This window comes from Myotis yumanensis, unplaced genomic scaffold (genome assembly GCF_028538775.1).
Source record: "Myotis yumanensis isolate MYYU_CA2020_CCGP unplaced genomic scaffold, mMyoYum1.0.hap1 SCAF_1, whole genome shotgun sequence".
NCBI lineage: Eukaryota > Metazoa > Chordata > Mammalia > Chiroptera > Vespertilionidae > Myotis > Myotis yumanensis.
Genome location: NW_027223752.1, coordinates 173,629,358 through 173,652,494, shown reverse-complemented (window position 1 = coordinate 173,652,494; position 23,137 = coordinate 173,629,358). Strand labels below are relative to the sequence as shown.

General features: G+C 35.7%; 1 protein-coding gene across 1 annotated transcript in view; it reads right to left on the bottom strand.

The window, feature by feature from the left end:
• The window catches only part of STPG2 (sperm tail PG-rich repeat containing 2), a 110,960-nt gene that overhangs the window by 71,286 nt on the left and 16,537 nt on the right, over positions 1-23,137 (bottom strand). Inside the window, exons 3-5 of the mRNA XM_070433321.1 lie at positions 19,140-19,268; positions 14,053-14,214; positions 3,458-3,570 (exon numbers count right to left, since the gene is read on the bottom strand). Coding sequence (XP_070289422.1) covers positions 3,458-3,570; positions 14,053-14,214; positions 19,140-19,268 — 404 coding nt within the window. The remainder of the gene's footprint in view (positions 1-3,457; positions 3,571-14,052; positions 14,215-19,139; positions 19,269-23,137) is intronic.

Below are 23,137 nucleotides of genomic sequence, written 5' to 3'. Positions count from 1 at the left end.
AGTTTTGCAGTGTAGTGCATATAGCTGGCTATCAGTCCAGATATAGGGATTATGTATTTTTGTCTGCCAAGAGCATCTCCTCCTGCTGAAAAAGGCTTTTTACCCCCATTTAAGCAATCCTATCCTATCTATACTAATAAAAGGGTAATATGCTAATTAGACTGGGTTGACTGGCCATCTTTCAGATGTCCGACTTCCTTCTGTACAAAGCCATGGTGGTGGGGGCCGAGGTATAGGCAGTTGGGGGCAACCAGGCCAGCAGGGGAGGGCAGTTGAGGGTTATCAGGCAGGCAGAGGCAGTTGGGGTGAGACCAGACCAGCACGGGAGAGCAGTTGGGGGCAAGATCAGGCCAGCAGGGGAGAGAAGTTAGGAGCAATTAAGCGGGCAGACAGAGGCAGTTAGGGGCGATCAAGCAGGCAGGCAGGTGAGCGGTTAGGAGCCAGCAGTCTCAGATTATGAGAGGGATCCCTGATTGGAGAGGGTTCAGGGTGGGCTGAGAGAACCCACCCCCTCCGTGCATGAATTTCATGCACCAGGCCACTAATATTTAATAAATGAACTTGTTTTCAAAACTTCAAATAGTTTTACAGATGATAAATTTATATTTGAGGGATCAGAAGAGTCACATATCATTTAGATCTGTCTTTCCCAAACAGAAACCTGTGAGTTCATCTTTCTATTTACAGGGGTCAAGCATCTCCACTTTATACCCTATCAAATCTCCCAGAATAATTCTGACATGATCCAATAAAGTAAAAGTTTTAAAAAAAAGGTAGAAAATTTCAGCTGCCAGAAGGAACCAAGACAACTTCATATAAAATATACAGTGAAAGGAGAAAAACCAAAAAAAAACAGTTATGGAAATGGTTATAACTATAGTCTGGAATGCAATCAGTACAGATAAATTCCTAGGAGCAAAAGTAAAAATACATAGAGAAGAAGAGAAGAAAAAGGGGAAATAACAAAGATCAAATAAAAGTAACATTAAAAATAAAAGGAAAATGGGAGTGGGATAAGGTTGAAGAAGTGAAAAAAGCTGTTCTAAAAATACCACCACATAACCTGGCCAGCATGGCTCAGTGACTGAGCATCGACCTATGAACCAGGAGGTCACAGTTAGATTCCCAGTCAGGGCACATGCCTGAGGGCTTGAACCCCAGTGTGGAGCATGCAGGAGGCAGCCAGTCAATGATTCTCTCTCATCATTGAGGTTTTTATCTCTCTCTCCCTCTCTCTCCCTCTCTGAAATCAATAAAAATATATATTTTTTAAATACCAGCACATAAAGTCAGAGAAACATGACCAAATAGAGTCCTGGTGTGCCTGATACTTAGTCACAGTGTAATAGAATGAATGGAAAACAATCATCATAGAACCATGTACTTTCAAAAAGGTTAATTTTGTTTTATGTCAATTGAGCCTCAATAAAAGTGACAGGCAGGCAGATAAAGAGATAGACAGATAAGCAAACCAACCACACTGGATAAGATTAGAACACTAAATAACAAAAACGTGTGTCAAGGGAATGAGCAGTGTTAAAGCATTTGATAGACTTTCTTTTCTTTGGAAGAATGACAAAGATATTAAGTTTAGACCCCATTAGGCTAAATATACATGTTAAAGTTCTAGTGTAACTACTAAAAAAAAATACAAAGTGTATATCCAATATTAGGAGAGTGAAAAGGACAGTAGACTATAAGTCCCCCAAAACAAGGCCCATGTTTTATTCTTTTCTTTCGCAGTTACTAAGTTCAGTACTAGCACATAGCAAGAATCCAAACAATGCTTGTTCAATGACTAAACAGTAGCTGGGGTATCTTATAAGAGTCTAAGCTATATCTACCACTGGCATATAGATGTGTCTGAATCAATCTAACAAACTAATGGGATAGATAATCACTGTGAGACATCTTGTGAGAAAACTCATTCTATGAGAGAAAGTATCATTCAGATAACCTGAACCCTGTTTTTAAAAAATTAATGATAAAAAGGAATGGTAGATTCTGAGGACAATATGGTAATTGTTACTTGATTTGGTCTTCCATGGACCCTTGTCTAAGACCTTAGTGTAAAAATAGGAGAAAATAAAAACAGAGCTATTATACCAGAAATTTTATTCCTATTTAAATTTCATTAATATTACCTCCAACCTATTGTTATGCCTCTGATCCACACTGAGAATGCCTTCTAAAGCTATCACATAGTTAGAAGAATAAATATCAGAGGCAGGAACAAAATGAAGAATCCTAGGTCAACTTATTTTATATTTTCTCTGATCTTTTGTCTGTTTAATAATGAAATACAGTATATTTTCACACCTAGATACATGGGCTATATAATCAACTGAAAAGGCCTTACTGAAAGTCTAGCTCTGCCACTTAATAGCTACATGATCTTGAATATGTTATTTATCCTCTTCAATCCTTGCATTTCTCACTGATAAAATACATATATCAATAGTAATTACACAGAGATTGGTGAAGATTAAATGAGGTGAAACATGTAAAGCAGGGTAGCACAGGATCTGGCTCACAAAAAAGCAATAGTTTTTGTATAGGTTATTCCACAATATAATACTTCTTGGAGATTTTATACTGATTTTCCTTTATAGCAGCATAGTCTAGTCTAAATTATTAGAATATTTTAATGTTCATAGCAGCAAAATTTACAATAGCTAATATTTGGAAACAGCCTAAATGCCCAGTGGATTAAAAAACGGTGGTACATCTACACAATGGAATACTATGCTGCTGTAAAAAAGAAAACTCTTACCATTTGCAACAGCATGGATGGACCTGGAGAGCATTATGCTAAGCCAGTGATGGCAAACCTATGACACGCGTGTCAGAAGTGACATGTGAACTCATTTTTTTGGTTGATTTTTCTTTGTTAAATGGCATTTAAATATATAAAATAAATATCAAAAATATAAGTCTTTGTTTTACTATGGTTGCAAATATCAAAAAATTTCTATATATGATATGGCACCAGAGTTAAGTTAGGGTTTTTCAAAATGCTGACATGCTGAGCTCAAAAGGTTCACCATCACTGTGCTAAGCGATATAAGCCAGTTGGAGAAAGATAAATATCACATGATCTCACTTATTTGTGGAATATAATCAACAACATAAACTTATGAACAAAAATAGATCCAGAGACATAGAAGCATCGAACAGACATCCAACCTCAGAGGGAAGGCAGGAGAGGGAGGAGGTGGGGATGGAGGTAAGAGATCAACCAAAGGATTTGTATACATGCATATAAGCATAACAAATGGACACAGACAGTAGGGGGGTGAGGGGATGTACTGGGGGTGCGGGGGAGCGGCTGGGGAGAGGTCAATAGGAGAAAAAGGAGACATGTAATACTTTAAACAATAAAGAATCTAATTTTTTAAAAAAAGAATACTTTATAGTAAAAACTATATTAATGGCATACTTTTTTTTTTTTACTTACTGAACTATATCATACTGTCCAGGACCAGGCCCTGACTTTATAGGGAACTTTAGTCTTCCCAAAGATTTGCCAAAATGTATTCCCTTGTATTTTAAAGTTGCATTGGAAAAACCCTATTTAAAAAAAAAGTGAAGATGAGACATAGTTTAAATAGGTCACAGAAGAATATTTAACTTTATTTAAGTCTAAAGCTAAAGCAAGGATAACCTTAGACAAAGGGGTTTCATGGGTAATGCTAGCTCTCAAGGTAAGTTATTACTGCAATGCTTATCCCATACCTGAGTCAGCCAGGATTTCTAAAGAAGTGCCTCTCATTTTAGCGTGTCCTCAACCATTAAGAACAGTTTTGCTCTTGGCATACGTTCATTTAAAAAAAGGAAGGAGGGCAGAATTGTATGATTTAGGGAATGGGAAATTCTATTAAAAATGACCTTAACAGAAATTATATTAATTTCAAGAAATCCAATTAAAATTCAAATATCACTGATAGATATTAAATAACTTCTAATTACCTGATATTTAAAACTCTAACAAATTTATGTAAAGTTTTCAGAATAACAAGTATATGACAATGAATTAAACATCACCCCCATTTCATTTTATTATTAATGCTTGAGGTCACGATCAGTCTTTTAATGTCAAAGTAATTATTTATGACATAAGAAATCAAAATTACCTTTCTATTACATCCACTAAAATAGGTATTAAAATTACATATGGAGGGCAAAGGGTGGGGTGGGAACTGGGTGGAGGGAAGTTATGGTGGGAAAAAAGAGGAACCAATGTAATAATCTGAATAATAAAGATTTAATAAAATAAAATAAAAAATTACATATGACCCGTTAAAAATTTCACTTTACAGAAGTTAAAGCACCTGGCTTTAATAAAAACTAATGAAATAACAAAATGTAATACAATAACAAAATATAATACAAGCTTTTTTTTTTTTTTACAAGAATTCTCTTCTGTTGACCTAATACCTTATATATTGAGCAATCATTTAAGAATATTTGTAAAACTCAATTTTTAAACTGATGGTAAAAAGTGACTTCTAATATATTTATGTTACTTTTAATTCACATTTGTAAAAAGAGTTTTAAAATGAGCTTGAATTATTAAAATAGTTGACATATGATACTGAATAAAATTCCCATAACATAAACTTATAGTTTAACTGCATTGTCAGCTGTTCTGGGTGAATGTTACTATTCTAGAATAGTAGACCCAATCTCTCTCTATTACTGTTATAAATAAAAATAAATAGCAATATTTGTGATAATTTTAGTTTTAAATGATTACTCAAACCCATATCTTCTCTGCTCTCACCAAAATTTCAAAAGAAGTATATGAAATAGTTACAAATTATCAGTGCTACAAACTAAGAGAAGGTATCATTCACATTCCAAAACTCTGAGGAATTTCTGTGAAATATAGCACAGCAAAGACTAGAACCAGAAGAAAAACCTCACTGAATGTGAAAAGAACCTCAATTGAACCCTATTAATGTCCCCAGAAAGACAAAAACTGGAAATAAGGATGGACTTTTGGGCAGTGAGTAGGGAACAATTCTCAAAACTACTAATGCCCTTGGAGATTTGCACCAGTGCCATTACATCAAGTGAAAGAATGCTAACTAATACCCACTCTATTCCTGGCAAGGATGATTGGAATAAATCGGAAACACTGCCATGAATATCTAATGAAGACAGACTTTCTAGTTAGAAAGGTACCACTCCAGAAAGCTTTGGGATGCCACAACAAAATCCAAAAAGAAGCTGACGCAGCACTAAAATTCCCTACGAAGTGACGCCTTTTACTTCCTAGAATGTACCACTAAGAACTAGCCTTCCGATGTTATAAAATGCAAACACAATAAAACTGAACTTTCCCTTCTACACCCTCTTGATGTTAAAGAATTAAACAGGGGCCAACACAAACTCTGACAGAAATTTGATATTTGCATGAAGTGAAATGGAACCTTTGTTGATTCTTTTTCATAAATGCAATCTCATAGAGAAATGAAATAACAGTTTTCTAAAGCTTTCCCCTGCTTTGATTTTAGCAAATCCCCTTGCTCATTCCTTGCTTAAGGGGATGTTTGAGCTGAGAGAAACAAAGTTACCAGCTATATCCAAGTAAGATTCAGACATGTTTTGGAATGTCTGGTGAACAAATAGAGCAATCCAATCAGAAGGTGAATGTGAAATCTAATCCTATGGGAAGCAGGTAATTATGATGATCCTCACCTAGTAAGAAAATCTTAGTGGCAAGAGTAGCAATGCCAAATACTGAGTCTTTTTTTTTTTTAATATATTTTATTGATTTTTTACAGAGAGGAGGGGAGAGGGATAGAGAGGTAGAAACATTGATGAGAGAGAAACATCGATCAGCTGCCTCTTGCACGCCCCCTACTGGGGATGTGCCCGCAACCAAGGTACATGCCCTTGACCGGAATTGAACCCGGGACCCTTGAGTCTGCAGGCCGACGCTCTATCCGCTGAGCCAAATCAGTCAGGGCAAAATACTGAGTCTTTTCTGTTGAATGAATTTGCCTCCTAACAGACAGTCCCCACTGGATTTATGCCTGTGTCGTATAGAGTGCAAAGGGTTTACGAGAGAAATTTAGAAGACCTGTTTCATAAAAACACCAGTAGACATCAGTATGACTTACAGACCACTCTAACAGAGAATAATGCAAAGGAAGAGCAGCATTATCCCTCCAACTTCACCCAGCTCAGCACGCAGCTTTAGTTGTGATCAAGGGCATTGGTGGAAATGCCCAGCAGAGAGCTCCATCTGGCAAGAGATTGACACACCTGCTGGAGCAGTAACTGTCCCAGTGAAAACACACTTGTTCAGGAGCATGGTTGAGACAGCCCCTGAGGACTTCCAGAAACACCTGAACAGGGGAACTTTGCAGAAGGCTAGAAATCCTCTCACTCAATAGTAGACAACAAACATATATTTGAGTTATTAACATAACTGTGACTCTATATCACAATCTAATGAAGCCTGGGAAAACTTGTTACATAAATAAGAAGAATTAATCCTTATTTCCACTAGGAATATTTCCAGCACTGTAAGTGGTTTCAATGTGCTTAGATTAGTCCGGCCAGTGTGGTTCAATAGTTGAACATCGACCTATGAACCAGGAGGTCACAGTTCGATTCCTGGTCAGGGCACATGCCCAGGTAGTTGGCTCAATCCCCAGTAGGGAGTGTGCAGAGGCAGCCATTCAATGATTCTCTCTCACCATTGATGTTTCTATCTTTCTCTCACTCTTCCTTCCTCTCTGAAATCAATGAAAATGTATTTTTTTAAATACACTTAGATTATTGATATACATATCCCTTCCAATAAATTGTAACACAAACAGCAGAAAGGTATTTTTCCCTCTTCACTATGGACGTTTAGCTTTAACATACTCTGAAGCTACAACACTATAAAGCACTAGTAGTAGTAGGGGTGTTATTAGTTGCACTATTAGTAGTGGCATTACTATTACTATAAGTAGATTGTCTAGTTGATAACATGATTCCCAGCCAGGAACCTTGTCAATCCTAGCAGGAACAGGGCTATGAATAAAAATTGAAAGAGTTATCCCACCAATCTCTAAACACATCAAATATATGGCTTTGACACTCCTGAGTATAACACAAAAGGAAATAAGGCAGTCAGATCATCCAAAGGCTTTGGGTCTGGAGTGCAGAGACAAAAGCTATAACAACTAGCAGAGCAGCAAAGAAAAACTGCACAGGCTGCATGTCCAGCAGAGCAGCAGATGGTAGTAGAGAGGTACTGGAAGAAACCAGGGCATCCACTAGAGTAGCTGAAAAGCAGCCTGTTCCTTTGGTTCAGTGGTAACTCCAAAGACTGCTGCACTCTATACAGTTTCTGGAAAAGAATATGGAGCCTCACAATACTTTCTTTTGTTAAAATAAGTGTTTGACATCTAGACCGTCTTTCAAATGGAATTACCTAATATAGCCATGAATTTTAAAGTAATATATACAGTTCTGATGGCAGAAAGAGCAAAATTTCTCATTTTTGTTGTACTTTCTTTTTATTTAAAAATGAAGTAGAATTTCATAATTGTGCCGATTTCAGGCATAATCACTAGTGAAGTACACAAATGTAAAACTCTGGCTAATATAATGTAGCAATCTATAATAATAAAAGCATAATATGCTAATTAGACCTGACGACCTTCCGGACAAAGCCAGGGCTGCGAGGGAAGCCCAGGTCCTGGGTGCCAGAGGGAAGCCGGTGCCAGCAGCCAGAGGAAGGAAGACCTACTTTTGCATGAATTTCATGCATCGGGCCTCTAGTGTTAGATATATTGGTGCACAACATTCATGCTCCCCCTGTGAGAGCATACTGACCACCAGGGGGCAGTTCCTGCATTGAGCCTCTGCTCCCTGGTGGTCAGTGCACGTCATAGCGACTGGTCATTCCACCGTTCAATCTATTTGCATATTAGGGTTTTATTATATAGGATATTTGATATATTTCAGGCAAAGCATATCTAATATATTGATTTACTATAGCCTATAGATTTCTTTAAAAGCAATATTTTAAAACAGAGCACTTTAATAAATCATCTTTTACATCATAATTTATAGCCTAAAAAATACATGCTAAGGTTTTATATTAATTCTTTTAACACAGCAATTCAAGACCTTGAGCAAAATTATGTCCAAGAAGCTTTCTTCAATAATTCACATTATTGTGATTTTGTGGCTCAACTGTTAACAATTCTTTAGGTTATCCAGTAGAAGGAAAGATTATGCATACATATACACACACCATTTAAGACATTAGTAGATTCCTTTTCCTGTATATACACTAAAATTGGTTTTATTTAAACCATGAGAAGCAGCAAGCACTTAACTCACTAACCTTGCTGTACTCACGTAAATGTTCCCATCTAAAATGTAATTCAAAAGACTTTTTAAAATACAGACAGAAAATGAAAACTAAATTGATGCACTCTTAACTCTAAATCATACTCTCTTTATGTCAAGAAGTATTGACAATACCAACTCCAAGGTCATTGTCAACTTGGAAAATCATTAGCAAATAAAATATGACTTAACTGAAACAAACTCAGCATGGAGCTGCATTATTTTAAGTGAATGTTGTAACATAACTTGAAGAAGAATTACTAACTGTCACTCCCAATGACAATGAAATAAATGAAGTGGCTATGTAACTTTTCCCCCAAGTCATTTCCATAATTAAGTATGGAAATAGAATTTATGAAGAATATAAAGTCCCAAAGTGCATCAATTTAAACACTAATGGACTGCTTTCGTGTTGCAGCACACAGGTAGTTCCCAGCATGTTATCATTAGCAAATATGTCAGTGTCATAATTCCAACTGCAAACTCTGCTTGTGAAATCTGCCTCTGAAAACTAAATGTCTAATGATTACCTGGGCTCTTCTAAAACACAGAGAGAGAAAGGCTAAATTTTATAATTCAAAATGTTATATAAAATGATTTCTACATAAAATTTCTCTTTATACATTAAATATAGCTAAAACATCACTTATTGGCTAGAGTCTAATACAACTTTCAATTTCAGAGTTGCTTCTGTATTTAAGCTATATAAGATTCCTTCAGTAGATGCTATTCACCAGTCCAGAGAAGAACCACAATAATTATCCATTTATTGGATTTTTTTCTTAATTTTCTATTAATATTCACATCTGGAAACTGAGCCTACAGCTTAAAAAAAATGGTATTATCAGAAATTTGGATAAGATTTGAATTAACATTCCTATATTATCACCTTCACAGTAGTCTGTGGGAAACCTGGGGGGATTTTTCCTTCAAGAAAAACAAGAAAATAAAGCCTTCAGCTACTGAGCTTTACCACCTTATCTCCAGTTTCTCTCAAATTCAAGATGGTATTTCAGAAAATATCACAATTCAATTCAAATTAAACTTTGTTGAATCTTTTTTGAATATTAAGAACTTTGTGTTTAATTTATATATAAATCTATGTTTTTACATAATATGTTTTCTTAAAACAAATCTAGATATTTAGGCTAATAAACACAAGTTGGATTGACTCAATAATTACTAAAATAAGTTGTCAAGTAAACTAGGCTTATTAAAATTGTGGGATAAATTTTCTTCTTATTTTGGTCTTCTATTAATAATATTTAGCCAGAATGAAATCAAATATTAAATGTCAAAGTAATGTTTATCTATATGTGAAAAGGTTTTGATTTTTTTTCTAAGATTTGTTTTTGCTTTTTAGAGAGAGAGTAAGGGAGGAGAGAGAGAAACATCAATCTCCTCCATGACCCCAGCAACCTGGGCATGTGGTGTGACTGGGACTCGAACCAGCAACCTTTTGGTGCATGGGATATCCCCCAAGCAACTGAGCTACAATGGCCAGGGCTGTGAAAAGGTTTTGTACATCTGGGGAGGCTTTGAGGCATTACTCTGGTCTTCTAACAGATGACATATGATTCCAAAATAAAGAAATAACCTAAATAAAAATATAATTTTAAAGCAAGAATAACATTTTGAGATAGGTTAAGAGTAATGAGAAAAGTGTTTAAACCATTATTTTTGTTATTGTTCCTTGCATAATTTTTGTTAAATACTGAACATTTTAAATGGTAGAGTGTGGCAACTCTGGAAATCAGAATCTCCCTCACCCCAAGAGGTTTGTTTGTTTGTTTGTTTGTTTAGTGATTTTCCTGGACCAGTTCTTTAAATTCTGTATTCATCATGTGTGTCCACTTAAGTCTCAGACTGGATAGCTGAGTAGTCAGCCGGGTAATGGTTGGAAAGAGGTTTCCTTAAATCAGGGTCCTCAAACTTTTTAAACAGGGGGCCAGTTCACTGTCCCTCAGACCATTGGAGGGATGGACTATAGTTTTAAAAAAACGACTATGAACAAATTCCTATGCACACTGCACATATCTTATTTTGAAGTAAAAAAACAAAACGGGAACAAATACAATATTTGTATTTGCATGTGGCCCGCGGGCGTAGTTTGAGGACCCCTGCTTTAAATGCTTTGAACCAATATCTCTCCAACCTTTGCAGACATGCTCTGTGCATGTGTTGAGGCACACCTTCACTACTCAAGGAGGCAGTTTAAAGGTTGTGCCTTAGCCTTCACTTCCTGCTTATGTAGAGCTTGAAGGTCACATAAAGATAAGAGCTTTGTACCTTCTTACATCTGTTTTTCACAGTGATGGGTTAGCAATTCTGTAACTACTTTCAGAGTTTTATAGGATTAAGCAAATATACTGAGATAATGGGAGCCAGATTTCTCACTGTAGGAGAAGGGAGTTCAAACATGGAAAAAACTAGAATAAACCTATGGGGTTGGCTTGGAATTGGGAGGTTTCCGTACAAACTCACAGTTTTAACAGATAGAGAAGAAATAAGTATATATTTCTAATTTTGTCCCCTGAGGAGGCCTAAAAACAATGATAACACAGTAGCAATGAATGTATCTAGTCACTAGTGCATTGATCTTGTTTGGATATCATTTTCCACTAAATGGAAGTAGGGCTTCTTGAAAGAATGACTACTTCCAAGGTTGGGACAGGAGGGAAAATGAGGTGAACCTGAAATGTCTTACTGTGCCCGAAGGTGAAGAAATGCTCAAAAAAATGATGGGAATATGTAAAAAAAAAAAAAAAAAAAAAAAGATGCAAGAAGCAGTTTGAAAGGGCTCCCAAGGATCAAATCTGAGGTAATTTAACCTCAAAATAAATAATGAGTAATAAATTATAACCCTTTCAGTAAAACAGGAATTCTGAATCCATACTGATATAAATGAGAAAGAAGATAAAGTTCTTCTTTACACAGTGTCAAAAAATAAATGTGAAAAAGATGGAGTTAGAAAAATCACAATTTGATAAACATCACAGTAAAACTAATTCAAGCATCATCAATTGATGTTAAACTAGTGAGAGTTTGATGAGGAACATAATATATACTTATTCTCAGAGTAACTCCTCTATAATAAATTTTTTAAAATAGTAGCCACATTGAATAAAAATGGAAGACACCACTTTAAGTTAACATCAGCAATTACAGGATAAATTACATCCTGTGCTTTGTATGTCATGCTTTGAGAAGCATATATCACTTCTATAGTATTCCTGCCAAAATATATTCTAATCATGACAAAATATACACAAACCAAAAATTGAGACATAGTCTACAAAATAAATAGCCTGTACTCTTCAAAAAGTCAAGGTTGCAAAACACAAAGAAAGACTAAAGAGCTGTTCCAAATGAAAGGAATCTAAAGAGGCATGAAAAATGCATGATGTAATACCAGACTGGCCTCTGGACCAAAAAAAAATTTTAAAAAGATCATTGAGGTAATTAGCAATATTTTCAATAGATCTATAAATTAGATAATAGTATTATATGAATGAAAGTTTCATGATTTTGATAATTATATTCTGGTTATAAAAGAGAATGTCCTGTTCCCTGAAAATTTACAGTGAAGTATTTAGGGGTAAAGGAGCATGATGCCTTAAACATACTCTCTAATTTCTTAATAAAAATAATAAATGTATAGGGAGAAAAAATGATATAGCAAATGTAATAAAGTATTAACTGCAGGATCTGAATGAATGGCATATGAGAATTCTTTGTATTAATCTTGTAACTTTTCTATCAGTCTAAAACTATTTCAAAATATAAATTATTTTTTAAAAAAGAAATTAACTAGAAACAATGGATGAATTAGATCTAATATATATATATATATATATATATACACACATATGTGTGTGTATGTGTGTGTATATATATATATATATATATATATATATATATATGGTTAAACCTAGAAAATATAACATTAAGTGAAACAGTAAGACACCTATATACCAGATGATACCTTTTACTTATATGTTTTAAACCATATAAGTTATTCATGCGTATAATAAAATTTAGTGTTTAACAAAAGGAGAAGAATGAAGAAAGGGAAATTGGGTAGGTTAATAATTATAATAATATATTTATTTTAAAATATATCTAATTCAAGTGTGACAAAATTTTGTTTTATATGTTATGAAGTGTACATGGTATCAGTTATTATGTTTGTACTATTAAATGTGTAATTATATAAATTACATAAAAAATATTTTAAGAAAAAAACTTTTAATAATTCAAAGAATCTAAGACCCAAAAATGCCTTAGTATACCTATTGTCACAAACAAATGGTTTCTGAAGGTGCCTGAGCCTAAGCCTAAAGTTGGAGACATAAACAAACAAAAAACTATTGGGAATGAAGGTCAAGCCAAATCCTGAGAGTACCTATTCTTTGCCCAAGGTGTCTCTTCAACCTCTTCTTAAATCTACACTTAACTTTTGCCATTTTCCTCACCAGGATTACTTCTTCCAGATCTCATAAAAGTGTGAAAATGAAATACATTTAAAGCACTATATATTTCAGTCTTCTAATTAAGTAAAACCAGACATCTCACCCATCTATATTTATTCTCTGTATTCATGGGTAACTCATGAAATCTTGCTTCAATTCAACTTTTGCCAAGTTTGAAATTTAAAACCTAGACAAGATCGAGCTTATGTATAGGGTGTCCCAAAAAAATGTATACACACTTTAACAGCTGATAACTCCATTTTCATTCCATTTCAGGGTTAACTGATTTGAAATAATGGGTGAAGCCAGACTAAGCTTTGAATGAAGAAAATGTATCCTTAAGTGCCATTAGTCTTTTTTTATGGGGATACATAAAAAACAAAATTTATGGTACAAAACCTGCAACAGTCAATGAATTGAGGGTGCACAAATACCGAACAAAATGATTCTTGATGTTCGCAATTCCAGTGCTTTGAGTTATCAGCAGTGCCTGGACCACAATAGTCATCAGTTTGAAAACAGGTATTGACAAAAAAGATTTATTCATTCCTATATTCATTTAAATTTTGAAAATGAACTGTCTCTTAATAATGACTTTATAATCATTCAAAGTGCATATACATTTTTGGGACACCCTGTATTATGTTTGATATTTTAATAAGAGAAGTTCCTTACTTTATTTATAATCATTTATAAAGTAAATAATATACTATCAAATTCTAATTCCTTTATAATTAAATTTTCTTTTTCATTTTCAAATTCAAGAAAAGAATATCTATGTATTGCATATGATTATACATTATAGCAGAGACTTCTAGACTTCTAGTATTTCCTCTTTTTCCTAGACTATATATGTCCCAGACTCCTTTGGCATTTAAGTGTGTCTATGTGCTGGAGCTTCAACTCTCAGGCCTGGCCTACAAAATCCTCCCACTAGCAGTCCACCATCCTCTTTTCCTTCTGCCAGCTGGACGCAGAAGACAACAAGGTCTCAGGGGATGACAGTAACGCAAATGGAATAAACCTGTGTCCCTGAATCTCTACCTAGAGGAAAATCTCTTAACAAAGATTGCCCTTATTATTGAGGAGAAAAAAAAGATTTCTGATGTATTAAGCCACTAATGTTTGGGAGTCTATTTGTGACTGCAATTAGTGTTACATTAACCAAAATAATTATAATTAATTTTCTAATTGTCAATATGAAATGCTTTATACTCACAAACTGAGGTTTATAGTATGCTGGACCTAGTGTGATATCACTAGCAGGTGGAAGATGTTTTATAATACTGCCATCCTCATTAATATGATAACCATATGATCGTCCATAAGAAGGAATTGAAGGAACAATCATTCTGAAAACTGAAGGTAACCTTGAAATTTTCTGTAAGAAAACATTTTATATTATTTACTCAAAGGCAAGAGAGAAGAGAAGGAATGAAGAATCAAATATTGAAATTTACTAAAAGGCAACTATTAAATATTGATTTTATGAATTTCATAATATAAACCAAAAATGTTGGTTCTATAAAAGTAATTTCAGGGGGTGAATTCAAGTCTCACTTCATCATATAAATCAAGAGGATATATAAAGGGTGTCCCAAAATTCACGCAAGAAGTAATTTTGATAGAAAACACAGGTTTATAATTAAAAATTGTAAATTTTTTATTGATTCATAAAGTATACAGTATAGGGTTATGTATGGAATAGCATATCGGGTAAATGGCCTCCACGGCTTTGCTGGTACATACGCACTCTTTTGTTGAAATTTTCCATGACCGTTTTTGCATAAATGTGGCTGGATTTCGTTGATACAGGGCTCAATTTCCTCCTTCAAGGCATGGGTGGTCGTGGGCTTGTTGGCATAAACCTCAGACTTCAAAAAGCCCCAAAGAAAAAAGTCCAACAGCGTTAAATCGCATGATCTGGGTGGCCAATTCTGATCACCAAAACGGGAAATTACACGACCAGGAAATGACTCATGGCAGTAATTGAATTGTTTCTCAGGCTGTATGGCATGTGGCACCGTGTTGTTGAAACCACATGTCGTCCACATCCATATCTTGCAAATTAGGCACAAAAAACTGGATTATCATGTCGAGATAGCAAGCACCATTAAATTCAAATCTTGCGTGAATTTTGGGACACCCTTTACCATTACTATTAAAACCACCTTCAGAGATAAGGCATCTTTCTCACTTAGCTCATTTATCTTGCTTAAAACAGGCATTCATTTCTATAGTCACATCAACAATCAATATTACTTGTGCTATGCTATCAGAGTATCTGCTATGCAAAAACAAACAATATTTTCTGTAACATTTCCTGATTTCATTCCTTCCCAGCTCCTGACTATCTCCATATTATTGGTGCCCTCTATTAATAATCTAATTGTGCAGATTGTGTAGCAAGAAAAATGTATATGACATAATGCTAAAAGGAAATAAAAATATAAAATATGAAATTTAATCTATGACTACAACTATGTAAATTATGTGAAATTATATATAAGTGTATAAAGTGATATACATACATGATTTAATACTGAAAGGAGCCCTAACCAGTTTGGCTCAGTGGATAGAGCATCGGCCTGCGGACTCAAGGGTCCTGGGTTCGATTCCGGTCAAGGGCATGTACCTTGGTTGCAGGCACATCCCCAGTGGGGAGTGTGCAGGAGGCAGCTGATGGATGTTTCTCTCTCATCGATGTTTCTAACTCTCTATCCCTCTCCCTTCCTCTCCTTCAAAAATCAATAAAATATATTAAAAAGAAAAAAAAATACTGAAAGGAACTATGCAAAAATTAACATAATATCAATATTAGAGTCATGAATTTCAGGGTAATTATACTTCTTTCATATTTTTCTTTAGTAAAAAATATCTCATATGCCCTGGCTGGTTTGGCTCAGTAGATAGAACGTTGACCCATGGACTGAAGGGTCCTGGGTTAGATTTTGGTCAAGAGCAAGTACCTCAGTTGCAGGCTTGATCCTCAGCCAGCCCTGGTCGGGATGCATGCAGGAGGCAACCAATCAATGCGTCCCTCACATTGATGGTTCTCTTTCTCTGTCTCTCCCCCTCCCTTCCACTCTCTCTAAAATCAGTGGAAAAATATCCTCAGGTGAGAATTAACAAAGAAAAAAGGAAGAGAAAGAAAAAATACTACTATAAAATATATCAAAATACAGACGTTTAAGTCATTTATCAATCTGGAAAATTCCTTATTAAGAATATATTGATCCTCTATAATAAATAAAGTTATTAAGTTAATTAAATAATTAATTGATTTTATAGTTGGTGCACACATGCCCAATATATAATTATGTTATGAAAATACTGTCACTGACTGAATTTTTTTTATCATTAGATACAACTATTAAGTAGTTTTAGTGATACTTAATGAGACTGATTACCAAATTAAAACAGGAAAACACTAAATAGCTTCCCCTCTACTCTCTACTTTCAAAACTTATTTGCATCATGTCAAGACTTTCCAAAATACGGCCCCCACCTCCTCCCCAGCTTCTATTCCTGCTACTCTCCTGTGCACCAAGTATTCCAAAGAACTTTGTTCTCCTCTGAACACATCATGTCATTAAATACCATAATGTCTTTATTCATGTGTTTTTTCTCTGCCAGAGTGGGGGTTTTTTACAATTCTTTTTAACTACTTAGTGAATCCTTCAAGATGCAGTTCAATTGTGATATCCTTAATCCCTCAAAAAAATCTCTTCTTTGGGCTACTACTAAACATTTTATTATGATACTGGAGGCCCATTGCATGAAATTTGTACACAGGTAGGGTCCGTAGGCCTGGCCAGCGATCAGGGCCAATCAGGGCCTTCCGGCTGCTGTCTGGGGCCTTCTATCCCCAGCTGTCAGCTGCTGGCTGGGGCCTTCCTTCGTTCCATGCTGCTCCCTGGTGGTCATCACATGTCATAGCCAGCAATAGAACTCCCAGTCTCCCAGTTGAACTCCCATGGGGACACTTTGCATATTAGCCTTTTATATATCCTACTAGAAGCCCGGCTGCCTCAGCCCTTGCAGTCCTGGCTTCATCCAAAAGGTTGTCTAGAAGGTCATCTGGACAGTTCTGCTGTTCAGCCGTTCAGTCGATTTGCATATTATGCTTTTATTATTATAATAAAAGGCTAATATGCAAATTGACCGAACTGCAGAATGACCAGTCGCTATGATGTGCACTGACCACCAGGGGGCAGACACTCAATTCAGGAGCTGCCTCCTGGTGGTCAGTACGCTTCCACAGGGAGAGCGCCGCTCAGCCAGAAGCCAGGCTCCAGTGGCGAAAGCCTCTCCCGCCTTCGTGGCAGTGCTAAGGATGTCCAACTGCCAGCTTAGGCCCAGCTGGCGGTCGGACATCCCCTGAGGGCTCCTCGACTGCAAGAGGGTACAGGCCAGGTTGAGGGACCCCCCTGAATGCACAAATTTTGTACACTGGGCCTCTAGTATATATGTTTATTAAAATATCATTTCATCAACATTTTTGTACTGAATTTCATTCATTATTTTCCTGTTAAAATTATAGATCCCAGGGAGCAGTGATTTGTATTCTATATATTATCAGTGCCTGGCTTTATGGCTGATACTCATAGTTACTGAAAAAATGTCTGGTAAATCCTTGCATGAGCAAGTAAACATTTACGTGTCTCCACACATGAAACAGAGAAAATTTAAATCCTATATAATAAAAGGCTAATATGCAAATTGACCGACCAGCAGAACGAGCGCTTGCTATGATGCACATTGACCACTAGGGGGCAGGCACTCAACGCAGGAGCTGTCCCCTGGTGGTCAGTGCACTCCCACAGGGGGGGCACCTCTCAGCCAGAAACCAGGCTCATGGCTGGCAAGCACAGAGGCAGTGGCGGGAGCTTCTCCCGCCTCCGCAGCAGCGCTAAGGATGTCCAACTGATGGCTTAGGCCAGCGGTCGGCAAACTCATTAGTCAACAGAGCCAAATATCAACAGTACAATGATTGAAATTTCTTTTGAGAGCCAAATTTTTTAAACTTAAACTATATAGGTAGGTACATTGTTATTAACTTAATTAGGGTACTCCTAAGGCTTAGGAAGAGCCACACTCAAGGGGCCAAAGAGCCGCATGTGGCTCGCGAACCGCAGTTTGCTGACCACTGGCTTAGGCCCATGAGGGAGCAGGCCTAAGCCATCAGGGGGTCATCCCCCAAGTGCTCCCAGATTGGAAGAGGGCACAGGCCAGGCTGAGAGAACCCCCCCCCCCAGTGCACAAATTTCGTGCACCAGGCCTCTAGTATACTAATCTCATTGTCATTGCACTGACATTATTCAACTGAGTACTGAACCCTAAAATATATTCTCCTAAACAAACAGGAAACTAATTCAAATTTAATTAATATGAGTTATGTGAAGAAGTTATGGCAAGAGAAGATGGAACCACTCAAAAGAAACCATGACCAAAATCTGAAAGATTACATTATTTATTTCAAAGAGGTAGGCCTTTGGTGTAAAAATTATTCATTTACATAACACCAACATACCTTTTCAAACATATTACCTGCTAGTCCCCTACACAAATTCCTCATTCTAGTCAAATAATATTCTCTCTCTCTCTCTCTCTCTCTCTCTCTCTCTTTCCATATATAACATTTAACCATTTAAATGTTAAGGTTTTTATTTCAGGAATCATGTTTTAAATTTCACTGATTGTATTAACCACTTGAACAGAGTTTCATATATAAACACATATACAGGTAAACCATTGAGATGGTTTCTAAAAATCTTCCTTACTTTCTGCTCACCATGGATATAGGAAGTGACTATAGATTTATCCAAAGCAAAAAAGAAGTCAGATTGCCGAAACCGGTTTGGCTCAGTGGATAGAGCGTCGGCCTGCGGACTGAAGGGTCCCGGGTTCAATTCCAGTCGAGGGCATGTACCTGGGTTGCAGGCACATCCCCACTGGGAGATGTGCGGGAGGCAGCTGATCGATGTTTCTCTCTCATCGATGTTTCTAACTCTCTATCTCTCTCCCTTCCTCTCTGTAAAAAATAAATAAAATATAAAAAAAAAAAGAAGTCAGATGGCAATACAATTAAAAACTTAAGTATACAAAATCAAGTGTTCATTTAACTATAAATAACTATAATATGGATACTAATATACCTACTACTTTTTATAGTATTGCTTTTTAAATGCACTTAACATCACAGAAAACACTGAACCTTTTCTACTTTAACTAAAAGAAATGTCATTAGAAGCATACTTTAAAATTGCAACCTACTGATTGAAGATGCTCTTTAGCCTCTAGAACTTTTCTCTTCATGGTATCTAAGGCTCCAGGACAAGACTGATCATAGCTTGCCGGTCCTGGACTATCGGAAATAAACTTCTTAAAACGTTTCTCCCGGTTTTGTAGACTATGGCCTCCTTTTATATTACACTAAATTGAAGAGAAAAAATGAAGTAATTAAAAGAAGCACTTTGTAATTAATACCCATTTGATAAGTACATGTTTATATGAACAAATAGTTTTTAAACCCAACCTGAGAAAGTTAAGGCCCTTGACTGAAGACCTAGTCCTAAGAGGATGAGAAACTGACAATGATACCTGTCAGTTTTAACTCTAAACTCAAACTAAAATTTACTCAGAGCACTCTAAGAAAATGCAAAACTCAGTTTTAGAATAGGTATCAGAGACACAGGAGTCTCCAAAGCTGTGGAGCAAAAATAAAGAGTGTATAGCCCAGCCAATGTGGCTCAGTGGTTGAGTGTAAACTTATGAACTAGGAGGTCACAGTTGGATTCTGGGTCAGGGCGCTTGCTAGGGTTGCAGGCTCAATTCCCAGTGGGGGTTGTGCAGGAGGCAGCCAATCAACAATTCTCTCTCATCACTAATGTTTCTATCCCTCTCTCCCTCTCCCTTCCTTTCTGAAATCAATAAAAATATTTATTTTTAAAAGAGTGTATGCTTACAGGCTCATGGAGAATTTATACCTCTGAAATGAGCTAAAAAATTCTGGTATTTATATTGCAAGGAAAAAGTAAATCTTCTAAGCTTGCTAGGATTACTTATTTTTGTGAATAACATTTTGGTCATTTCTAATGATATTTATGTAGCTTTACTCGCACTTGCTTGATTTTATGCTCAGATTAATTTTAAACATTTTTTTATTGCAGAGAAGGCACTAGGAAATGTCTTCCATGACTAATATCTGAATTCTCTGGAATCAGAATTATCAACTGGCTAATTGCCAGCTTATTCAGATAAAATTCCATCATAGTTTCTATAAACAGTCATAGTGCAGTCATTCCTAAGATGATTCATAATAGTGGCTGGCATTTGACTGATCAGATACAATTTTTTTAAGTCACTGATTTACCAACAGATTTTTTCACATGGTGTGTGTGTGTGTGTGTGTGTATTTTATATATATATATATATGTCAGTTGTTCACAATCACTATTCACTGAGCTTATCTCTAGTTTGCATCTTATTTACCTTCATTTGGCTTTTAAGAAGTACACAGTAGAGGTCTTCTTTTAAAAAATGAGTCAAATTATATTCTTAAATAGCCAATTCACTATTTGATTACTGTTTTAATAAGATCAGAATTCCTATGTTTAAAAAGATTGGATCTATAATAAACTTTAATGATTTTGCAAAAAACATTACAAGTTACATAAAAAGTTAAATCACTCTAAGAGAGAAGGCCTCCTCAAATTTTGATTATTTGAAAGCCATTACTATGGTCTCTGGGATCTTAAAACTCAAACTGCAATTTAAATTTACATTGAATACTTTTACAGAAGATTTAAAAATTGATCTAGATTTTTTTTAAACTATGATACAAATTAACCAGAATATTTTCAGGTTATTCATATTTCATAATTACCAATTCTACTGATTTTATAAGAGGTTACAAAAGGAACTGCCGTATGTCAGACAAATGACCCAAAAATATATTACCGATTGTGCATTTTATATGAAAACCTCTGAGAAAATGGTCTTACTACTTTTTGAGTACTGACTTTTGTCTAAATACTATAGTTATTTGATGAGTTATTATACTGTCAGCAACCCCCAACACTATAGGGGCAATTCTCATCTAAAGGATGAGGGCAAGTACTGTATCATATGTGATGTCCTATCACTCAGCTCTAGTGAGAGATCTCTCTTAGATCAAAAATCAAACCTAATTTGGACGTCTATTCCTAGGCCTATATAATAAAAATTATGAAAGAAACTATTTGTCTAGACCCAGAAAAGAGATCCCACATCTAGAACCATTCTCATGTAGCAAGAAACAAAATGGTACCTACCAAGCAGAGATAGGTCAGAAACTGGAAAAGAACAGGACCAGAAAACATAAGTGAATTTTGTACTGACACTTTGAAGTAAGAATCCTAGGAAACAGGATATGAACAGAACAAGGCAGGTAACTTAAGGGGCTAATTATCTACTAAAGGATCAAAAGCCTGCACTTTGTAAACTTGATTCTTCTCCTTTTATTTTAATTCCTTTATGTTCTTTTCTACTAAACAAACTTTCTTTCAAAAAACTCAGCATGGCCGAACCGGTTTGGCTCAGTGGATAGAGCGTCGGCCTGCGGACTCAAGGGTCCCGGGTTCGATTCCAGTCAAGGGCATGTACCTTGGTTGAGGGCACGTCCCCAGTGGGGGGCATGCAGGAGGCAGCTGATCGATCTCTCTCATCGATGTTTCTGACTCTCTGTCCCTCTTCCTTCTTCTCTGTAAAAAATCAATAAAATATATTTAAAAAAAAAAAAAAACTCAGCATGCTTCATTATATTCCACAAATGAGTGAGATCTTGTGATATTTATCTTTCTCTGACTGGCTTATTTCACTTAGCATAATGCTCTCCAGGAGTCAGGGTATGGGGGTAAGAGATCAACCAAAGGACTTGTATGCACGCATATAAGCATAACCAAGGGACAGACACTAGGGGGATGAGGGCATGTGCCAGAAGTTGGGGGTGGCTGGGGGGAGGTCAATGAGGGAAAAAGGAGACATATGTAATACTATATGTAATACTTTAAGCAATAAAATAAAATTTAAAAAAAACTTAGCATGCTTTATATATGCTAAAGGAAAAGTGATTTTGCCATAACTGGGCAAGAGTTGTAAAGGCAAAGGTATACCCAACCTCCCTCCCCACCCCTTACCCCCCGCCCAACTTTGGAATAGTGATGATGACCATAATCAAAGTGAAATAGCTTTAAGGGATACAGAGAACCACACAAGACCAAATTATGGCACGCAGTTTCAACACCTAAATGTTCTACTTAATAAAGCTTCAGGTATTTTGTATTTTACACTGGAGGTAGGCCCTCACAACCACAACCCACATTTTAGGTTGTTCAAAATGTCATTTGAAGTCCCTAAATAATATTTACTAGTACTAAGTATTACTGATTACTATGCTTCCAAAAGAAAAGTTTAAAAAAAAGTTAAATACGCGTATTAACTTCCAATAGTATTATCCCTTTAATTATGTTCCACATTTACAGAATAATTATGTAAACTATGTCATATTACAATCATGTTTCCTAATTCATCCATTTAAAATGAAATAAACTTTATTTTTTAAACAGTGTGATAAATGCACACTTCTTAAACTTCTAAAAGCTCTGCAAGAGTTTAGACTAAAACTACACGCCCCCCCCAAAAAAATCAACAGCAATTAAGTAAATAAATTAGAAGTCATTTTATAAACCAAGGAAATCAATCTTCTTCTGGCATTTGTTTAAAATTTTAAGAAGAAAAACAGAGACTACTAGAACTTTTTTATTGATCATTCATTACATAAAAAAGCAGAATTCCTAATTCCTTATTCTTTAAATCCAAGAAATTTACCCAATTTGAAATAAAGTAAATTTTAATCTAGATTGTACTTTATATTATCTCACATGGAATTGACTAAAATCAGTATTAATATAAAATAACATTCCAACATCCTGACACATCATTTTTAACAAGTTTAAATTCTACCTATTGTGTATTTTACTACATTTCCCTCTTAGAATACTGGAGTTATGTATCAGTTTTAACCGTTTGAGTCCCAGGGGGTATTGAAAAAACACTGTCGAAGAATCCCAAACAGCGCAACCGCGCTTTCTCTAAATGAGTACGAAAAGACCCAAACAGCGTGATAGCGCTTGTTTTATTTTATGTCGAGAAATACCGAGCAGCGAGATCGTGCTGCTTGGGACTCAATCGGATATTAATTAAAAGGAGCTGTGTGATGTACTTGCGTCAGTAAATCTGAGCGCGCGACTTCGACAATCGGT